We start from the raw sequence: 21,617 nt of genomic DNA on the forward strand, positions 1-21,617 counted from the left end.
TTCTTAGATGCTTAAAATCATGCAGTGTTTTTTGATTATTACAAATTTTAAGTTTTGAATAATTAAGAAACTTATAGGATACTACAAAATGAATATACACATGAAATGTGTACGAGGTCTGTTCAGAAAATAACTAAACATTTTTAATTACACGCCAGTGGAGATATTTAGTGATGTGCGGTTGGCAGCATTGTGTTTTACATAACCTTTTCTGTAACCACATGTTCTTGGATTGTGGATATCTCGTTTAGTTTTTTGTTATTGTTATTTGAGTACAACGTGTTTAAGTGTTAGAAGTGACTTTTGTAATGTGGGATTTTCGGGAGCAATGATACAATGCAGACTTTTATACGAAACTGGGGAAAATTTCCACAGGAATGTTTCAACTTTTGAAACAAGCTTACGGAGATGATGCTGTGGGTTGTAGGCAATTTTACAAATGCTTTTCGTGATTTAAAAGTGGTCATCAGTCAATTGAAGATGACCTTTGACCAGGAAAGCCTTTAACTTCAACTGATGACACCTGTGTTCAGAAAATCAATAATCTGGTGCATACAGATCATTGATTGACTGTCAAAGAACTTACAGAAGCAATTGGATCATGCCATGACATTTTGACTGAAAAGTTGAACATGCATTGAGTTGCAGCAAAGTTTGTTCCTCATATGATGACAAAATAGCAGAAAGAACATCGAGTGGTTGTCGGTAACTTCTTGAACAAGCCATTGATGATGAAACATTCATGGAAAGGATCATAATGGGAGACGAAAGCTGAGTTTATGATTATAACATCGAGACAAAAGTTCAATCATCACAATGAATTGGCAAAGGGTCTCCACGTCCCAAGAAAGCACGTCAGTCTCGAGCCAATGTCAAAGTAATGCTCTCTGTTTTTTCAATCTTAATGGAATTGTGCATTTTGAATTCTTGCCTCAAGGTGAAACAGTGAACCGTGCATTACTAATTACTATCAAGGTATTTTACAATGGTTACGTGAAAAATTCCACTAAAAGAGACCGGAATTGTGATGAGACAACTCATGGTTCCTTCACCGCGACGATGTGTCCACACACTCAGCTTTGTCAATTCATCAGTTTTGTGCCAAAAATCTGATGACTTCCCTCCCTATGCGGGCCTGGCTCTTTGTTATTTTTTCCTATTTCTGAAATTAAAATCAGCGATGAAAGGACACCATTTTGAGACTGTTGATGACATTAGCGCAAATTCATCACAGACCTTAAAGGCCGTTTCAGATGAAGCTATCCAAGACTGCTTCATGAAGTGGAGACACTTCTGGGAAAAGTGTGTGAATAGAGGAGGGGAATATTTTGAAGGGGACAAGGACCAATAATCTGTAAAATTAATAATCAAGATTAAAAAAATAAAGTTCGGTCTTTTTCTGAACAGACCTTGTATATTAACATTTGTACACATTATACGTATATTAAGAGTTTATTTTCATATGTATATTAAGATTAACTACACATACTTTAAATGTAATAAAAAAATAGCAGTGTTTAATGGTTTTGATGTTGGAAACATCAAAGTGAAAACATAGAAAACATAAAAGTTGTATAGAAAATAGAGAATTAAGTACCGTGATAGTTTTACAAAGTTGCAACAAGAAAATAACACAGAGATTATTAATACTTTTTTTCTTAGAATACAATTATATAAAGTAATAGAAAAAATTACCAATGTTTATGATAAAAATAAATGTAAGAAAACTTACAAACCAGTCAGTCTTACAATAAAATATTTAAGGAATGATATTAATAATAGTAATAAAAGTGATGGAGAGGATATAAGGGGAGATGTAAAATTAAATGTAATGACTGTAGTAAAATTTATATAGGTAAAACTAACAGATCTTTTAAAAAAAGGTTTATGGAACATTACAATGTTTATAGAAGCAGAAGAGAGTTTTGTCTAATATGGCTGACCATTTGTTCCAATGTAATGCGTATTATAAAAATAATTTAGACATTTTGGAAATTTGTAACAATAAAAGAATTAGTATACTTGAAAACTATTGTATTTTTAACTTTAAACAAAAGTATGAAATATTTAATCAACAGATTGTTTTTGAAGATGATGGTTGAAGTTTTATGGTTGTTAGAAGGTTTGTTTTCTAAAATTTTGTAAAATTTTTTCTAAGTTTTTATTTTTTTTATTTTTGTTTTTTGATGTAATTCTAAAATTATGTTCTGACTGATGATGCAGGATCCCATGAAAGTCGATTTTTGGTATTAGTTTTTTTAGATTTTTCTGTTACTGTGTTTGGTGGTTAATTTTTTGTTTAACTACATGTAATATGTAGTTACTCTTCAGTAACTACTAAAGAGAATACAAGAATGTAAGTTTCCTATATAATATTTAAGAAAAAAAGAATTAATAACAAAATTATTAGAAAATTACAATAATAAACAAGAATATAATATATACAAGAAATGTTAATTAATTTGAAATCTTACTGTTAACATGTTGTTTCCTCTGTGGATCAGTAGGTGTTTTCACTCCATCGACCGCCAACAATAGAATCTTTTATACAATTAAATTACATTATTTTACCTTATTAACCTTCCTTCTTAACCTGTGTTTTATTGCCATCTTAGTGTTTTTTATGGCTTTGTAAAAACATAGGCTATAAGTTAAATTTGTTGATGTAAAAACTTGCCTCTATGACTGTATGTGTTTCATATTTGGTACATATTATATTGTAACTTTTTCAAATTTTAAATATTCTGTAAATTAAAAAAAAATTAGATACCCTTCAAAATGATTCTGTTTTTTATTTTATGTAAAATGAAATCCAAAATTGTTATAATTAATTTATGTTATAGGTTATGTAATGTATTATGTATTTTTAGATTATAGTGTGTGATTTAACTAAATTATTTAAAACATAGTCTTATTATTTTAAGTGGGTTATTTAAAAAAAAGTTTTTCCTTTGTTAGTAATCTAAATATGTATTAAGTCTCATAGCCTTAATGGTCGAGGGTAACCTTAACGAATCACAATTCACTCCCAAAAATGATAGCAATTTTCAAGAATTACCAGAACGTAATTCTTGAATAAAAGCCCATGATATCTCTAGGGAAATTGAGGAATGAATTGGTTTTCCATTTCCTTCCTTACTGAGACAAATACTTGTTTGCATGTCAGCATGCTAGGCTCACCAAAATATTGGTGGTATTCAGACCTGCAAGTGACACCTACATTCTGTTCATCAGTGCTACTAGCTGTTTAATTAATATATTACAGTTTGAGAAAGTACTTTGGTAACTCCCACTTGTCTCAGGTGTCATATCCATAAGAAAGACTGGGACAGATAGTATTAAACAATTAATTAATTCTGTTGAGAAATAATGAATGCATTCTATACACTATTAAGTTAATTATACACTTGCTTGTAATATACACCGTTAAGTTATTTGACGATGAAGTATTTTATGGCAAGTACTTGAAATATATTACATTTTGATGAAGCTGTAATTATGTATTAGTTAAGCTACTTTAAGAAATTTATTTTAATAATTTGTTATTATCTTATGATAAAAGAGTTAATTAGTGTTATCTGTATTTTGATTCCGTTTTCTGACATTATCTTTAAAATTATTTAATATTTCTGTATTTTTACCAATTTTTTTTGCTTTCTTTAATTTGCAACTAACATAAAAAAAATCCTAATTTTGCACTTGACATTCCAACTGGTTTTTATTTAATAAAATTTAAACTTCTTTTATATCTATTTTTTGTACTTCCAAGTATCATTAATATAAATATTCAAAACACGTAGGTTCAGTTTTTAAATAGTTATTTTGAACATGCCTGCCTCTGTGGCGCGAGTGGTAGCGTCTCGGCCTTTCACCCAGAGGTCCCGGGTTCGAATCCTGGTCAGGCATGGCATTTTCACACATGCTACAAATCATTCTTCTCATCCTCTGAAGTAATGCTTAACTGTAGACTCAGAGGTTAAACAAAAAAAAAAAAAAAAAGAAGTTATTTTGAACTTTGAAATACTTGTAATATTTTATAATTATCAATATTCTGTGAAATCATACTCAGTAGTATACCAAGTCATCATTGTTTTAAATATAGAGCAACTTTCTTTTCTTTATTTTAAATGAAACTTGTGCTAATTTTTATCCAACAGCCCTTCTAATTTTTACATTTTTTTTTAAATTCATGGTGAAATTAGACTTTTTGAAATATTTAGAACTATAACAAAATTAGCAGTATAAGCAAAATAGTGTGTTTGTGATGTTTTAATGTCTGCATTTAGCGTGGTGTTATTTGCTTTAAAATTTTTAATTTTTTAATTATAGACCAAACCAAATTGTATACAAATAACTTATTTCAAAGCATTCTAAGTTGCTTTGTAACCATCCTCTTGAGAGCAGCAGTGTAGAGTCATAATTTATTATTTACCATCTCAAACATAAATCACTAATTCAGCAACATAAACAGCTACCTTGATATCCTACAAATACACAAAAAAGAATACCTTAACACACAAACATTACAAAGCATATAAATATAGAAAAAACATACCAAAAATACTGTACTGAGTCAACAGACAGAATTCAAATTACCCACAATTATTAATGACATTCATAATCATGTCTACATAATTAAAAAAAAAAATATCGGTCTTGTCAAAGTCTTGATGCTAATGTGAAAACAGCAGCACCAATTATTAAGGATGGTTGGAAAGACAACTAAAAACATTTGAAATAAACCTTTTTAACTTTATGTACAATTAGTTTTTTGCCATTATAGACGTGTAAATTTTTAATTAATATCATCGGTGATTGTCATGGATTATAATATAGTAAAAGTAGTCTTATTTGCTTCATTCTCCTCTGTCCATGTTAATTCTTCTTTGCTATTCACTGAGGTTTCCTAAAGATCTTATCATTAAAAATATGATGCTAATTTTACTTAATGCAGTCATATAATGTATATTTATATTATTGGAGATGAGATCACTAGCTAAATTAATATAGATTGCCTTAAAGGGGACAGAGATTAAATAGATTAATTTATAAATAGAAGAGAGAAATGGTTAAGAAGATGAAGTACTTATTTTTTCTTTTAATACATTACTTTACTTGACTAATCTGCTAGTGTTGCAATCATTTAGGAATATTCCTGCAGAATTTTAAAGGAAATGTTTATGTGTAGTCCAAAAGAGTTTGTATATTTGGGTTATGAATTAAGAAATAAACGGATTTTCACAGAAAAAGAAAATATAATAACATCAGGTTCTAGGGAAACATTTGAATAAATGAAAGTTATGACAATTTTGGTGCAGTATAATTTTTTAAAAGTATATTGGATATGTGAAACTTGCTCAACCACATAATCTTTTATTAGAGTAGTTTGTTTATTGAAAAGGTTATTATAAAATATTTTTAAATTATTGTGAAAAAATATGCTGCTCCTGTCCTAATAAAGTATCTCAATCTTCTTATTGAGTCATGTGTTTCGATTGTGGGCCAGGATGGCAGCCACCATAGGGATCTTGAAGTACTCTTCAGTTAGAGTTGTTTGTCTCATTTTGTTTACTCTGTGTGGTAGATTATTTTTTTCTTATTAACAGTCCCATTTATTTATCCTTGATCTCTTTTTCTGTAATGGTGTGGATTTTGGATAAACACCTTCTAGATTACTGCTAAGGATGTAGGAATCTGTAAAGTTATTGCATCCTTTAATCTGAGTGTTACAATGTTATTTATTTTGATGATGGATCAATCCAGGGATTCTGTTGTGTATTTGGCGATCATAGAAAAAGCTCTACTTGTCCTGAGATGTTAATAAAATAAATCCAGGCCTCTCAATCCCCATCTCCTAATTAATACATACACATATGCTGGAACAAGAAGTTAGTTTAGAAAGTTTGTAACATATGTCATAAAATTACTAAAAGTATAATTCTATATAAATATTTATACTGTTAAAAATATACCTGATAAATTGTCTACATAAAAAACAACTGCTAATATATATAAAAACAAATTATAAAAAGATTTCAAAATCCAAATTATAAAAATAATAATTATTAAAATGTTTACAAATTTATTAGATAAAGTCAATTTAATTCATTTGATCACCCGGTTCAGAAACTCCAGTATGTCTAAATTGGTGAAAAATTAAAACTTGGAAAGTTTTGTAGGAGCTGGTCTCAAAAACATGAGGTAATGTAAAATAGTACTTTTAAATGTGTTATAACCATGTGCCCATAACACATAAGGTGTACTCATAACCCTTGTATCTATAAGGTGTATAGTATTTTTCCCAACCTTTGTAACTGGCGGGCAGTAAGAATAAATTCAGTAAAATTTCCATGTGGTGGAAATGAAAATCATTGTCAACTTTCATGTTATCTTTCATTTAGAATTCAAGTTCAGTAATTCACATTGCAACTATTTAGTAGAAGTATCATATCTTGAAAAAATTGTTTACATAAAGCAGCACCAGATGTAATTCTTTAACAGCTTAATTTAAAAAGCATTAAAATTAATTTGTAATCTCTTTCACTGCAGAAATTCAAATGATCTTTAAAAGTATTTTCTAAAATACTAGTACAGTAATTGTCTGTTTTTGTCCCTGTACAACAAACTTGTACTCAAGTTTTAATTTTTCCAAGTACACTACTTTAATAAATTTTGTTTATTTTGAAAAAAAAATCCTCTGTAATAATATTTTTCCCAGGTAGCTCAAGTGGAAATTTTTTTTAAACAAAAAATTACTTGAGCTATATAGTTGATTTGAAAATATGTATTTTTATCAACATTGATTGCAACTATATCGCACTTGTGCTTTTCTCGTATGATCCTCATAATCAGAATATTTTCACTTGATGCTCCAGTAAAATTAATTTAATGATTTAAGTAATTGTAAAATATTCCTTGACTTCAGTCAGTTTTGGCTCACACTTTGTAGTAGTGTATATTGTTTCTCTGGATTCCCTTTATTACTTTTATCAAGATTTAAGATTCTTGCTTCTTTTGTTTCTTGAAAACAGCTTTTTTGTATGGTATTTTTATAAATTTTATAGGTATATTCATGTTTTAAATAAAAATGGAACTAAAAAATCAAAAAATAGTTTTTTTTTAAAGAATAAAATCAGCTTAAAAATGCAAAAAAATGAAAGAATAATGTAATGTTACATACAGAAAAGCTTGTAGATATGGAAAGTGGGAAAATAAGAAAGAAACAGAAAATGAAGAATGTAAAAACAGATTAATAAATTTAAAAAGAAAAAATCTAGAAACAAGAACAAAAAGGAACAACGGAAAGGATTTTTGCGGTAGTGTACAATGTTTGAAATCAAGAGAATTCTAGAAAATAAATAATAGTTAGGACAATAGTTGTTTGAAACCTTACAGTAACATGAACAAGGGGATGGATTGGCTGTTGTTATGTCAGGACAAGCTGCGGTTTGGGTTTATAGATACTTTGAGGGGAAAAGAATGGAGGTGTTTTGTAACATTTTGAGGCATGTGAGCAATGAGTGTTATGAACATTTTCTGTTTTGTCATAAGATTTTCTGTCATAAAACTGTTTATAAACAGTTTTCTGTTCTGTAGTAAAATGCAATAATTTGTCAAACAGGGAACAAGATGCTATTATTCCATAATAAAAATATAAGTTTGTTCTTTTTGTTATTAATAGTTGAATGGTGTTGTGGTTACAATATACTAGCTTCTAGGTCATTTGATATCAGGTTCGATTTCCAGCAAGCATCTTGCATCTTTTCATGTATTATCTTGCTAGGTAAAAAATGAGAAATAAATTATCATTTCATCTTCCTTGTTAAAGTATGTGCAGATGTCCAAGGTCGTATAGTGTTAAAAAAAAGAAGTAGAAGTAAATAGTCTTTGTATAAAGTTTATTATTGATTTTTTAATAGTAATCTCATTATCACGTTTGAATTTTATTTTAATTTTCATTAGATATTGTAAATTTCAAAATATAATAATTTATTGTTTGTGATGTATAATTTACTTATTTGTAAATATTAAGTAAATTATATAATAATGAGAATTTTAAAGTGTGTAATCGCTCAATATCCTTTGAATCGATAACATGCATCAATATTTTAACTCTTCTTGAAATTTTGGCTTTCTGAAGTTAGCACCACTTAAGATTTCATAAATAATTTTTTTTTTTTAATTTGTTGCTGCTTTAAAGAACCTGAATTTTATATGTTCTGAATAACCTATGAGGAAAAATGAAATTATTATTTTTTTATTTAAACATTTTTGAGGAAGAAAATTAATACTTGGTAGTAATGTGTGGTTGTTTTAGTTTTATAATTTTTGTTAAGTTTAATTTCAGGGTGAAAGTCATGAACAGGCATGAGAATTTTTTCTTTATTACTTCCTGAATAGATTTCACTGTTTTAATCAGTATAACTTTGTTTTGTTTTATTGTTATTAATGTATAAACAGTAGAAATATATTCTTTATACCCTTTATAACAAAAAATTATTATACAGTTTAAAAAAAAGGAAGTAGAATGTGCATAAAATTGAAATATTAATGAGATTATTTATATTTGAACTTTCCCTCTTTATAAAATGAAATCAATACAGTTTATTTTATTATTATATTTTATTATTATTATTCATATATGCAACTTAAGTATTAAAACTATGACCAAATATAAAATATTGATTATAAACATTAAATGTGGCTAAATATTAACTGAATTTGTCATGCAACTTATAAAAATGTGTGCAGTTTTTATACTTATAGATTTAAATTATCATTTTACCCTTGACTTTGTTCATTTGAAATTTTTGTTTTAAATTTATTTATATCATTTCTCTTGAAGTCCTTTGATGGAACAGTTCAAATACTTTTTTAGTTCATAAGTTTTATTTTTGTGTACTTGTGTCTCGATTTGTTGTATTAATCATTAATATCAGTGTGTAGTGATTTTATCATTTACACCATTTACCTGTGAATTTATCTGAAGATTGTTAAGTATAAATCTATTTCTTATCTGATATTATTTAATGTAATTACTTTTATTCTAATATTTTTTTTTTTTTTTAATTCTTTGAGTAAGTATTTTATGATACACGATACTTTTTTTGCTTCATATTATTTATTTTCATTTTTCTACACTATGCTTAAGTTAGGAAAGCAAATTTGAAATTTAAAATAAAATCTAATGTTATTTTGTTTTTCTGTTATTCATAATATCTTGTTTTGGTAATATTTGGTAGTAACTGCAAAACTTAAACAAATTAGTTCATACATCCAGTTGCTTCTTTTTACTTCCTTGTATGAAGTAAAGGAAGAATTGTAATTGGAAAAAATTTCAGTTTTCAGATTTCAGCGGAAATATCCATTTTGACCATCCCTGAATTCATTTTGACTAGTTTCAGCGTGATGTCTGTACGTACGTATATATCTTGCATAACTCAAAAACGATTAGCCGTAGAATATTGAAAATTTGGATTTAGAACTGTTGTAACATCTAGTTGTGCACCTCCCTTCTTGATTGCAATCAACTGGACCAAAAGTGTCCAAAAAAGCTCAAAATCCAAAAAAATTGGATTTTTTATTTTTTCTTAACTGCAGTAATAAGCCGTCATTGATATCTGTTCAACAATATATCATAAGTGGTACTTATTTTCATTGTTTCCAGAGTTTTAGCCAAATAAAATTTTAATTAATGAAATATTTGGATGTTACAAGGGGAAGGCACATCGGTTCAAATCCGACCTCATTTCCTTTTTTTTAATTTAAATATATTGATTTATTAATAATTATTAACCACTGAGTGAAAAAAAATCAGAAGTTATTAGTGAAATAAAATTTTATTCTTTTCATTTTAATTCAAAAATTTTTACAGAGGCTAATAATTATAAATAAATCAATATATTTAAATTAAAAAAAAAAGGTATAAAAGTATAGATGTATGGTTATGGATCCAACACATTCTCACTTACACCACTTAACTACTTGAGCAACATGAAACAAAATTAATTAATTTTTTTTTTTTGTCTTCAGTCATTTGACTGGGTTGATGCAGCTCTCCAAGATTCCCTATCTAGTGCCAGTCGTTTCATTTCAGTATACTCTCTACATCCTACATCCCTAACAATTTGTTTTGCATATTCCAAACGTGGCCTGCGTATACAATTTTTCCCTTCTACCTGTCCTTCCAATATTAAAGCGACTATTCCAGGATGCCTTAGTATGTGGCCTATAAGTCAGTCTCTTCTTTTAACTATATTTTTCCAAATGCTTCTTTCTTCATCTATTTGCCGCAATACCTCTTCATTTGTCACTTTATCCACCCATCTGATTTTTAACATTCTCCTATAGCACCACATTTCAAAAGCTTCTAATCTTTTCTTCTCAGATACAACGATTGTCCAAGTTTCACTTCCATATAAAGCGACACTCCAAACATACACTTTCAAAAATCTTTTCCTGACATTTATATTAATTTTTGATGCAAACAAATTATATTTCTTACTGAAGGCTCATTTAGCTTGTGCTATTCGGCAATTTATATCGCTCCTGCTTCGTCCATCTTTAGTAATTTTACTACCCAAATAACAAAATTCTTCTACCTCCATAATCTTTTCTCCTCCTATTTTCACATTCAGTGGTCCATCTTTGTTATTTCTACTACATTTCATTACTTTTGTTTTGTTCTTGTTTATTTTCATGCGATAGTTCTTGCGAAGGACTTCATCTATGCCGTTCATGTTTCTTCTAAATCCTTTTTACTCTCGGCTAGAATTACTATATCATCAGCAAATCTTAGCATCTTTATCTTTTCACCTTGTACTGTTACTCCGAATCTAAATTGTTCTTTAACATCATTAACTGCTAGTTCCATGTAAAGATTAAAAAGTAACGGAGATAGGGAACATCCTTGTCGGACTCCCTTTCTTATTACGGCTTCTTTCTTATGTTCTTCAATTGTTATTGTTGCTGTTTGGTTCCTGTACATGTTAGCAATTGTTCTTCTATCTCTGTATTTGAACCCTAATTTTTTTAAAATGCTGAACATTTTATTCCAGTCTACGTTATCGAAAGCCTTTTCTAGGTCTATAAACGCCAAGTATGTTGGTTTGTTTTTCTTTAATCTTCCTTCTACTATTAATCTGAGGCCTAAAATTGCTTCCCTTGTCCCTATACTTTTCCTGAAACCAAATTGGTCTTCTCCTAACACTTCTTCCACTCTCCTCTCAATTCTTCTGTATAAAATTCTAGTTAAGATTTTTGATGCATGACTAGTTAAACTAATTGTTCTGTATTCTTCACATTTATCTGCCCCTGCTTTCTTTGGTATCATAACTATAACACTTTTTTTGAAGTCTGATGGAAATTCCCCATTTTCATAAATATTACACACCAGTTTGTATAATCTATCAATCGCTTCCTCACCTGCACTGCGCAGTAATTCTGCAGGTATTCCGTCTATTCCAGGAGCCTTTCTGCCATTTAAATCTTTTAATGCTCTCTTAAATTCAGATCTCAGTATTGTTTCTCCCATTTCATCCTCCTCAACTTCCTCTTCTTCCTCTATAACACCATTTTCTAATTCATTTCCTCCGTATAACTCTTCAATATATTCCACCCATCTATCGACTTTACCTTTCGTATTATATATTGGTGTACCATCTTTGTTTAACACATTATTAGATTTTAATTTATGTACCCCAAAATTTTCCTTAACTTTCCTGTATGCTCCGTCTATTTTACCAATGTTCATTTCTCTTTCCACTTCTAAACACTTTTCTTTAATCCACTTTCTTTCGCCAGTTTGCACTTCCTGTTTATAGTATTTCTTAATTGCCGATAGTTCCTTTTACTTTCTTCATCACTAGCATTCTTATATTTTCTACGTTCATCCATCAGCTGCAATATATCGTCTGAAACCCAAGGTTTTCTACCAGTTCTCTTTATTCCGCCTAAGTTTGCTTCTGCTGATTTAAGAATTTCCTTTTTAACATTCTCCCATTCTTCTTCTACATTTTCTACCTTATCTTTTTTACTCAGACCTCTTGCGATGTCCTCCTCAAAAATCTTCTTTACCTCCTCTTCCTCAAGCTTCTCTAAATTCCACCGATTCATCTGACACCTTTTCTTCAGGTTTTTAAACCCCAATCTACATTTCATTATCACCAAATTATGGTCGCTATCAATTTCTGCTCCAGGGTAAGTTTTGCAGTCAACGAGTTGATTTCTAAATCTTTGCTTAACCATGATATAATCTATCTGATACCTTGCAGTATCGCCTGGCTTTTTCCAAGTGTATATTCTTCTATTATGATTTTTAAATTGGGTGTTGGCAATTACTAAATTATACTTCGTGCAAAACTCTATAAGTCTTTCATTCCTTTTGCCCAGCCCGTATTCACCCACTATATTTCCTTCCTTGCCTTTTCCAATGCTTGCATTCCAATCTCCAACTATTATTAAATTTCCATCTCCTTTTACATGTTTAATTGCTTCATCAATCTCTTCGTATACACACTCTACCTCATCATCATCATGGGCGCTTGTAGGCATATAGACGTTAACAATCGTTGTCGGTTTAGGTTTTGATTTTATCCTTATTACAATGATTCTATCGCTATGCGTTTTGAAATACTCCACTCTCCTCCCTATCTTCTTGTTCATCACGAAACCTACTCCTGCCTGCCCATTATTTGACGCTGAGTTAATTACTCTAAAATCACCTGACCAAAAGTCGCCTTCCTCTTCCCACCGAACCTCACTAATTCCTACTATATCCACATTTGTCCTACCCATTTCCCCTTTTAAATTTTCTAGCCTACCAACCTTTTTTAAGCTTCTAACATTCCACGCTCCGACTCGTAGAATGTTATTTTTTAATTTTCTGGTGACCCCTTCCTTAGTAGTCCCCACCCGGAGATCCGAACGGGGGACTATTTTACCTTCGGAATATTTTACCAAGGAAGGCGCCTCCATTATTGCTATGTGAAAATGCAGAGAGCCACATTTTCTTGGAAAAAAAGCAGCTGTAGTTTTCCATTGCTTTCAGCTGCGCAGTACTCAGAGGACTGAGTGATGTTGATACGGCCGTTTAAGTCATTGTGACTCATGCCCCTAACAACTACTGAAAGAGCTGCTGCCCTCTTTCAGGAATCATTCCTTAGTCTGGCTCTCAACAGATACCTCTCTGATATGGTTGCACCTTCGGTCCAGCTACTCTGTATCCCTGAGCACTCAAGTCCCCTCACCAACGGCAAGGTCTCATGATTCATAGAGGAGGAATTAATTTATAAACTAATATAAAATGCTGATATGGACACCACAAAAAAATGTGATGCATGTGGTGTCCACCACAATGCAATTGTGTAACTATCCACTTTATTAAAGAATTGGAGGATCATATCTCACTTTCATATGAAATAAGTGTAAATGAAGTGCAGCAAAAAATGTGTATGTAATTTTAATGGGCGTAAAGGAAGTCATATGGGCCACATCATATTTTTTTTGCTTCATACATCATACGAGAAGAGCCCAACTGATGTAATGAAATTTACCACATGAATTTTATTGTATTCCTGATTTAAATCTATGTTATATATTAACTTAAAGATTCATAACTGTATTTTTGCCATTCCTTTTGATGGAAAGAATTTTTTTTATTATTATTTCTTTTATTCTTTATATATATATATATATATATATATATATATATAAAATCACTCATAATTATGTTTCTGAAAACATTTCTTAAGAAACGTTTTTTAAAATGTTGAATAGAACCTTCCTGTGAATGAAAATTAAAAAAAAAAAATTTATGTGAGGACCACATGACTTTCTTGTACGCCTATTAAATTACACATACACAGTTTTAAAAATAGATAAAATTTTATTTCACTAATAACTTCTGATTTTTTTCATTTTTTTTTTTTTTATTGTCATTATTGAATTATTATTTATTGTAAATTTTTTTTACAATCCGAGGTTAATAATTTATTAATAAATCAATATATTTTAATTTTAAAAAAAAGTTAGAAAAAGAAATGAAGTTGGATTTGAAGCGATGTGCCTCCCACTTCTCTTTGTAAGATCCAAATACTTCATTAAATAAAATTTTATTTGGCTATAACTCTGGAAACAATGAAAATAAGTACCACTTATGATATATAGTTGAAAAGCTCTCAATAGGGGCTTTTTACTGCAGTTAAGAAAAAGTCCAAAATCCAGTTTCTTTTGGATTTTGAGCTTTTTGGACGCTTTTGGACCAGTTGATTGCAATAAAAAGGGAAGGTGCACAACTAGATGTTACAACAATCTTAAATCCAAAATTTCAATATTCTGCACGTATATGTATGTACAGACGTTATGCCGAAACTAGTAAAAATGGATTCAGGGATGATCAAAATGGATATTTCCATTGAAATCTGAAAACCGAAGTGTTTTGCGATTACTTTGAAAGTACTTTGTACTTCCTTGTACTTTACAAGAAAGTAATAAATGATTTATATACCTATAGTTGATTTTAATTTTCCAGATTTTTACAAGGGGCTAACCTTCCTGGCTATAGAATAATGCCAGTAGACTAAGAAACGTTAGATAATTTGAACTAGTTGTAGAATAAATAAAAATACTCTATAAACCAGAAACAAAATTATGTTTCCATTGTTTGGGAAGACATGACTTAGCTGAAAAAAATAAGACTTTTTGATTATTTTAACAGTTGTTATATATCTTTTTTTGTGGTTTACACCATAACACAAAGTGTGTAAAATTTGTATGTCAACTCGTGCGGTTATGGTTCATATAAATAGTTCTATTTTTGTTCACATAATTTACTATAGTAGATGATTAAAAAATACTATATTTGGTTATTAAGTAGTATCTAATTACTCTGCTTCTGCAAAATTAAAATTTTCTACCACAAATAGTGTGAAATGAAAGGAGATTAATTTAAAATTAGATCTAATTTCTGTTTTCTGAAAGTTTTTTTAATAACTCTTGAAAGATTCACACTCTGTTAATGTTAAATGTTTAGCTACTACCACCACAGTTAAATAGTTAGAAATTAATTTATATTTTTATAAATATAAATAAATGTGTAGATGTGTTATAGTTCTAAAGTGTGTGACGAGTTTTCTCATTTTCTGTGACCAGAAGATGCTACATAGGCGCAGATACGGAGTTCTTAGTGTGTATTATTACAGATAACTAATAAGAAATTATTTAGATAGATTAAATATAAGTTAATGGATTAAAAGGAATAATAATCATAAAAATGTATTTGTGCTTTTAAATGTTAAAAATAATTATAATAAACATAAAATTTATTTTATGATAAAAAAGTGAAATTAATATATTTGTATAAATAAAAATACATAACTTATATAAAATAAAAAAAATAAATTCTAATTACAAAATATAAATGAATAATTATATAAAATTAAAATGAAAGTATACCTTATATAAAATTAAAGAAAAAAAGTTAAAATTGTGAACAAGCAGTAAAATAATATAATTTAAAACAACAGTTATTTCAACCTTAATTTAAACTTTAGTTTAAAGGTAATAGTAAAAAAAGAAATTCATTCTTAAAAAAAAAAAAAAACATAAATTTATTCATTCTTAAATAAAAATTCATTCTTTTATGGATAAAAGGAACATTTCCAAAATGGATTGGAAAATGAATTTTGAATTATAACAAAATCTATTGCTGACAGACTTTTTAATAGCTCCAGTGAAAAGAGAGGGCAATACTTACATGGCATATATATAAATATAATATATAATATGTTAATATTATAATAGTTTTAAAATATATTTTAAATTCTACTGACATAAACCACCTAGAACAGACTATTGAGATAAGACATTTTTTACCTTAATTTTATCATGATAGCACATTCATGGGATCCATCAGTCATGACTGTATTCATTTTATTAAATTAGACATTAAAATAAAAATATTAAAAACTAACAATATACTGTATCGCAAAATAAAATCATGCGTGTTGTGTAATGTTCATTACATTACTGTAATATTATAATGAAATCTACATAGTAATTTATTATATGAGTATATTATTATGTTTGTATTTATATATGTAATATTTTTATAATATACAAGGAGTATTCGGAAAGTAACTTTCAATCTGTTATTAAAAAAAAACATCAGTATTTACAATCTATTATATATATTTTTTAGCTACTTTTCTACGTAATTGCAGTCCAAATTTAGGCAGTTGTCATATCTGTAAACAAGTTTTTGAATACCCTTGTCATAAAACTACTGCCTGTGAATTACATCAGGTAGTAACACCATTTTTCAACTCCTCGTCATTTTCAAAAAGGGGATTCAAAGACATGACAATGTCTTAATTTGAATGGCAATTATGTAGAAAACTAGCTAAAAGATGTAGCTGTAAGATATGTGTAATGTATTGTTTGCTTTTATCAATTGGTGTTAATAACATATTGGTTTTAATAACAAATCGGCATACTTTCTGAATAGCCCTCGTATTTAATTTCTTGTCATCTTAATTAATTTCCAATATTTCTAAATTTATGCCAGAGATAGAATATTCATTGATTATTAGATGGTCTGACAAATGAGAAAAAACCTAATTTATTATTTTTGTAATTTCTCTATCGTTCAAGAAATGTAGTTGTAAAGGATCGATTTGTTTTTCCTGTATATGGCAAGTAAACACCAACACAGTCATTACATTTAATTTTATAAATTCCACATTTAATTAAAATTAAGGTAAGAAATGTCTTACTGTCTGTACTAGGTGGTTTATGTTAGTAAAATTAAAAAAATAATTTAACAGTACAGAGGAATAATATGAATCTTAAAAATATTAATTTCAATAAAATACATAGATTTATATATTTATTAACATATGTGGTCTGAATATAGCACTATATTATACTGATATGTTGTTCTATTGATGTATTTGAATCATTTATGTATGTAATTAGATTACTAAAACTAATAAAATTCAGACAAAATTTCAACCTGTTGACTTGAAACTTACATTTTATTTATTTATCTATTTACTATTTTTTTGAAAAAGTAATTATTTGAACAGCTCAAAATAATTTTATTTGAGGTATTTTAACTATATCATGATTTCTTAAGATGGATTATTGTAGCGCAGGGATGAATTGTATAAGAGGTAATAACATTTAATGATGAAAATAATTAATTATGAACATTTATTATTATTTTTTAAATAATAAATTAATCAAAATATAAGTTAAACTACATGGATAATAATAGTTCACAGTCTGGATGAGTGTGAACGAGAGAGAAGGAATGTGCGTCCTGCTTCATGTTGTAAACAAGAACGCAGCGTGACTATCGTGTACGGAAAAAATTAAACTTCAATTTAGTATATAGTTCTTTTGAAAAACATGATGAGTGTAAATAATTAACAATAACATACCTGTTTACACCTGGCAACTTGGAGGTTGTAACTGACTGAGAGCTGGCAACCATTTTTTTTTTACACTCTTCACATCATTTTCTTTCAATTGACGTTTAATTCACTTAAAAAAAATATAGTTGCAATTTGTTAAAATAAATTAATTACAGTGTATTTAATTAAAGGTAATTGCTACTAAGTTTTGCTAGGAAACCCGGGAGTAATGTATTAAATTATCATTAATCATTCATTTAAATCGAGTTTTATTAATAAAAAAAAAAAACAGATACCTGCAGAAATCAGCTGCCAGATCTTACACTATTATGTTTTATAAATAAATACATACATACAAGCCAAACTGTTAGATAACATCAGTATACTTCATTAATGTAAAGAATATTGCTTCATAATATTTGGGAACTTTATAAAAAAAATTGTGTGATTGATTTGAGTGTTATTTTCTGCCCTTCGTAGCACTGTCACTCTAACAGTCATAGTTAAGGTAGAATTAGAGGAATGGCAGAAAATAACATTCGAATCAATTATGATAATCCTGGAGGAAATGTGAAATATTGTGAAAATTTTTATTTGTGTCATATTTACAAGCATTTTTTAATACGATATATTATTTATTGCATAATTAGTTTACTAATCGATTATATAATGAGATAAACAGTAACAAAAAATTATTTGTGAATAATAGATGAATTTTCATATGCTATAAATTTTTTTAAATTTATTTTTTAATATTCGTGCATTATTTTCTAATTTGATTTTTTAAGTTAAACATTTTTTTTATTTATACATATATATTTTTTTTAGTGAACCAGACTGGTGGAGAGTTAGACATTTGAGGACTGGAGATGAAGGTCTTATTCCTTGGAATTTTGTTGCTGAGGAGAAATCTGTAGAGAGTGAAGAGTATGTAAATTGCATCTTGTTTAATTTAGTTTTTAATGCTTTTATTTATTAATGATAACTGTATTAAAAAGAAATTGATTTTAGATTCTATTTATTTAATTGCAATAAATGTAACAGTAAGTATTTAGTTTTATATCTGGTATTATAAAAATAGTCAGTTGATAAAATAAAATTTTGATAAAGAAATTTGTGATTGAGTACTTACTTAACATTACAGTAGATTGTCAGTCATTTGTGTTAATTAAGGGTGTAGATAATCAAAAATATTTACATATTTTGTTCATTTTTTTTAACTCAAAAGCAGTAATACATTACATTAGTATGAAAAGAAGAGAATATATTTAATCATGAAATTGATCTTGTATCGCATAATTAATAATTGATAAAAAGAAATTACGTTACTGAAAACTTTGCAATTTCATTTATTTCCTTTCGTTAGATATTAAAACATTAATTTCATTGGTCTTCCATCAAATTAAGTATTATCTTTACACCTTTTAAAACTTTGTTGCTTTTGACTTGAAAAAACTCATTTCATAATTTATAATTTTCTTGTAGCTCATAGGCTATTACCTATTATATTCTTCAGAGTAAGTTGTCCTTACTTAATTTTTAATGTCGTGCCTCATTCAGATTATTTCATTAATTCAGTTATAGAGGTACTGATTAATTCACAAGGTATGACTACAAAGTATGGTAATTAATTTATGATTAAAAAACTGATAACACAGTAACCATGTGTGTGGAAATTGCTGAGAAATACATTCTTTTGATGTTGCGTGCAAGTTTAAGTTCATGACATTAAAAAATCTGACTTGACAGGCAATTGTATTAATGTGTGTTCAAGTAGTAATGCTTTATGAAAATGGAAAAATGAAAGGTATGTCTGATTAAAAAATTGAGAAAAGAGTGAATTAAATATATTAAAATAATTCTGCTAAAATTCATTTTAATATTATATATATATATTTATATATATATATATATATATACATACATATACATTAGCATTTTGTACTCGTTTGTCTGGGATTATGTAGCATGTTATTACCAACATGTATTGGGAAATAAAATCATTTATTATAGCTTTAAAATGTTAATATTATATTAATATGGTAGGTTATAATCTAATAAAAGTAATTAAATTGGTTTATATAAACCATCTAATACAGAATACTATTAAAAGATTCAGTAAATATATATGTATATTTTTTTTTTAGTAATTTATCTTTGCTTTTGGATTCACCACCCAATAGATGTCTATTTTCTTAGGGATATCATTACATAACTCTGCCAATAAGAATCATTTATCATATTTTATACGATGTGTTCTTTAATATATTATCTCTAAAAATCTCTTTACATTTTGCATTAAAGTAATGCAAATATTCATAAATATTATATATACTCATTATAAAACAGTCAAAATAAATTAAAAATTTAAACATTTGATGGTACTACTAGTATATTCTAGAAACTAAAACAGGTTTTGGGAGTATGACAGAGAAGAGGGAGAATCAACACCAAGTTTTATACTGTGTCATCATGGTTTACAACAGAGATTAGTGCATTTTCTCTTGCTTACCATAGGTTGGCTTCATTTCTCATTATGCTTGCATCAAAAGTTGGGCTTTACCAGTACCTATCACACTGACAAACATTACATCCAGTTAAAATGTATAAAAGTGTTTTTCCAAAACCTTTTGGACTCCAGCTAAACTGTACTTAAATGTTGTGGGCAAAGTAGAATTTTTCAAAGATACTGTTGTTATACAAAGAGTGTTCAAAAAGTAACAAGAATTTTTGTTTTTTTGAAAGAATTTTATCTATTTGTCTACATTAATGTTATAAAAATGTTATTTTTCAAAATAGTCCCCATTAAATATTATACACTTATGCCAGTGCTTTCTCCAGTCCCCGAAACACTTAGGAATAGTGTTTAGCTCTTTCAGCTATTCACTTTTAATCTCATCTGTGCTTGTAAAACAACGGCCCTTTAAGGTTCTCTTTAATTTTGGGAATAGAAAAAAGTCACACAGAGCTATGTCTGACGAATATGGCAGCTGGGTTACCATTACAGTGTTGTTTTTGGCTAAAAATTGACGAACAAGCTATGAAGTGTGAACAGATGCATTATTGTGGTGCAAAAGCCATGAATTGTTTTACCATAAATCCAGGCATTTTTTTCAGATTGCTTCATGCAAACGGCGTTGAACTTGCAGGTAATACTTCTCATTGATCGTTTGGCCTTGTGGCAAGAAATCATGATGCATTATGCCATTAAAATCGAAGAACACGATGAGCATAATCTTCACATTTGACTGTACTTGTTGAGCTTTTTTCGGTCTTGGTGATTCAAAATGCCTCCATTGGGACAGTTGAGCCTTAGTTTCAACATCACATCTATAAACCCATGTTTCATCACCTATTATGACACATTTCATTAATTCTGCATCATTGTTGACTTCATTTAGTGACTCCTGAGCAACCTCCATTCGCTGCTGTTTTTGTTCGAAATTCAACAATTTTGGAACAAATTTTACTATTACATGTTTCATAAACAAAACATTCGAAAAAATTTCATGGCATGAGCCAATTAATATCCCACCATCATCAGCGGACTTCTTTGATTGTGATTCAGCAATCATTCATAATCTTTTCTTTCACTTCTTCCACGTTTTCATCAGTTGTTGATGTGCTGGGGCATCCGGGTGCTCATCTTCTTCAACGTCTTCATGATCTTCTTGAAAACGCTTATAACATGCGTAAATCCTTGCTTTACTCATAGCAGACTCGCCAAAAGCAATATTTAAGATGACAGCTGACAACAAACTAAACATCCAATATGGCTAAAAATGTACAAATACTTTTCATACATGTTTACCAATACAACAACGAAAAAATCCTGAGAATCAGACTAATACAACCTGCAAAATTAAAAAATTCTTATTACTTTTTGAACACACCTCACATACTGAATCAAGTTTGGTGTTGTTTTGGTTGGTAGATTAAAAAATTAACATGGTACACACGTATGTAGACAGTAATTATATATAAACATTTATGTATGGATAGAATAAGAAATTTGTCCTTAGTTTGTAATTTATTATGTTTTTGCATTCTACTTTATGGGGTGGAGATGGAGAGATGGACTTAAAAGAAACATAATATTGATAAAGATAGAATACCTATTTTTGAATTATGGGTTTATCAGGATGTATTGAAGATTTTATTGGCATAAAAAATATTAAATGCCTTGTGCTGGATGATGAAAGA

General features: G+C 28.5%; 1 protein-coding gene across 4 annotated transcripts in view; it reads left to right on the forward strand.

The window, feature by feature from the left end:
- Positions 1-21,617, forward strand: part of Src64B (Tyrosine-protein kinase Src64B) — a 350,311-nt gene that overhangs the window by 298,291 nt on the left and 30,403 nt on the right. For all 4 annotated transcript variants that reach the window (XM_075369448.1, XM_075369451.1, XM_075369450.1 and 1 more), the window contains one exon: positions 18,243-18,341. In XM_075369448.1, coding sequence (XP_075225563.1) covers positions 18,243-18,341 — 99 coding nt within the window. The remainder of the gene's footprint in view (positions 1-18,242; positions 18,342-21,617) is intronic.

Source organism: Lycorma delicatula, chromosome 6 (genome assembly GCF_047948215.1).
Source record: "Lycorma delicatula isolate Av1 chromosome 6, ASM4794821v1, whole genome shotgun sequence".
NCBI lineage: Eukaryota > Metazoa > Arthropoda > Insecta > Hemiptera > Fulgoridae > Lycorma > Lycorma delicatula.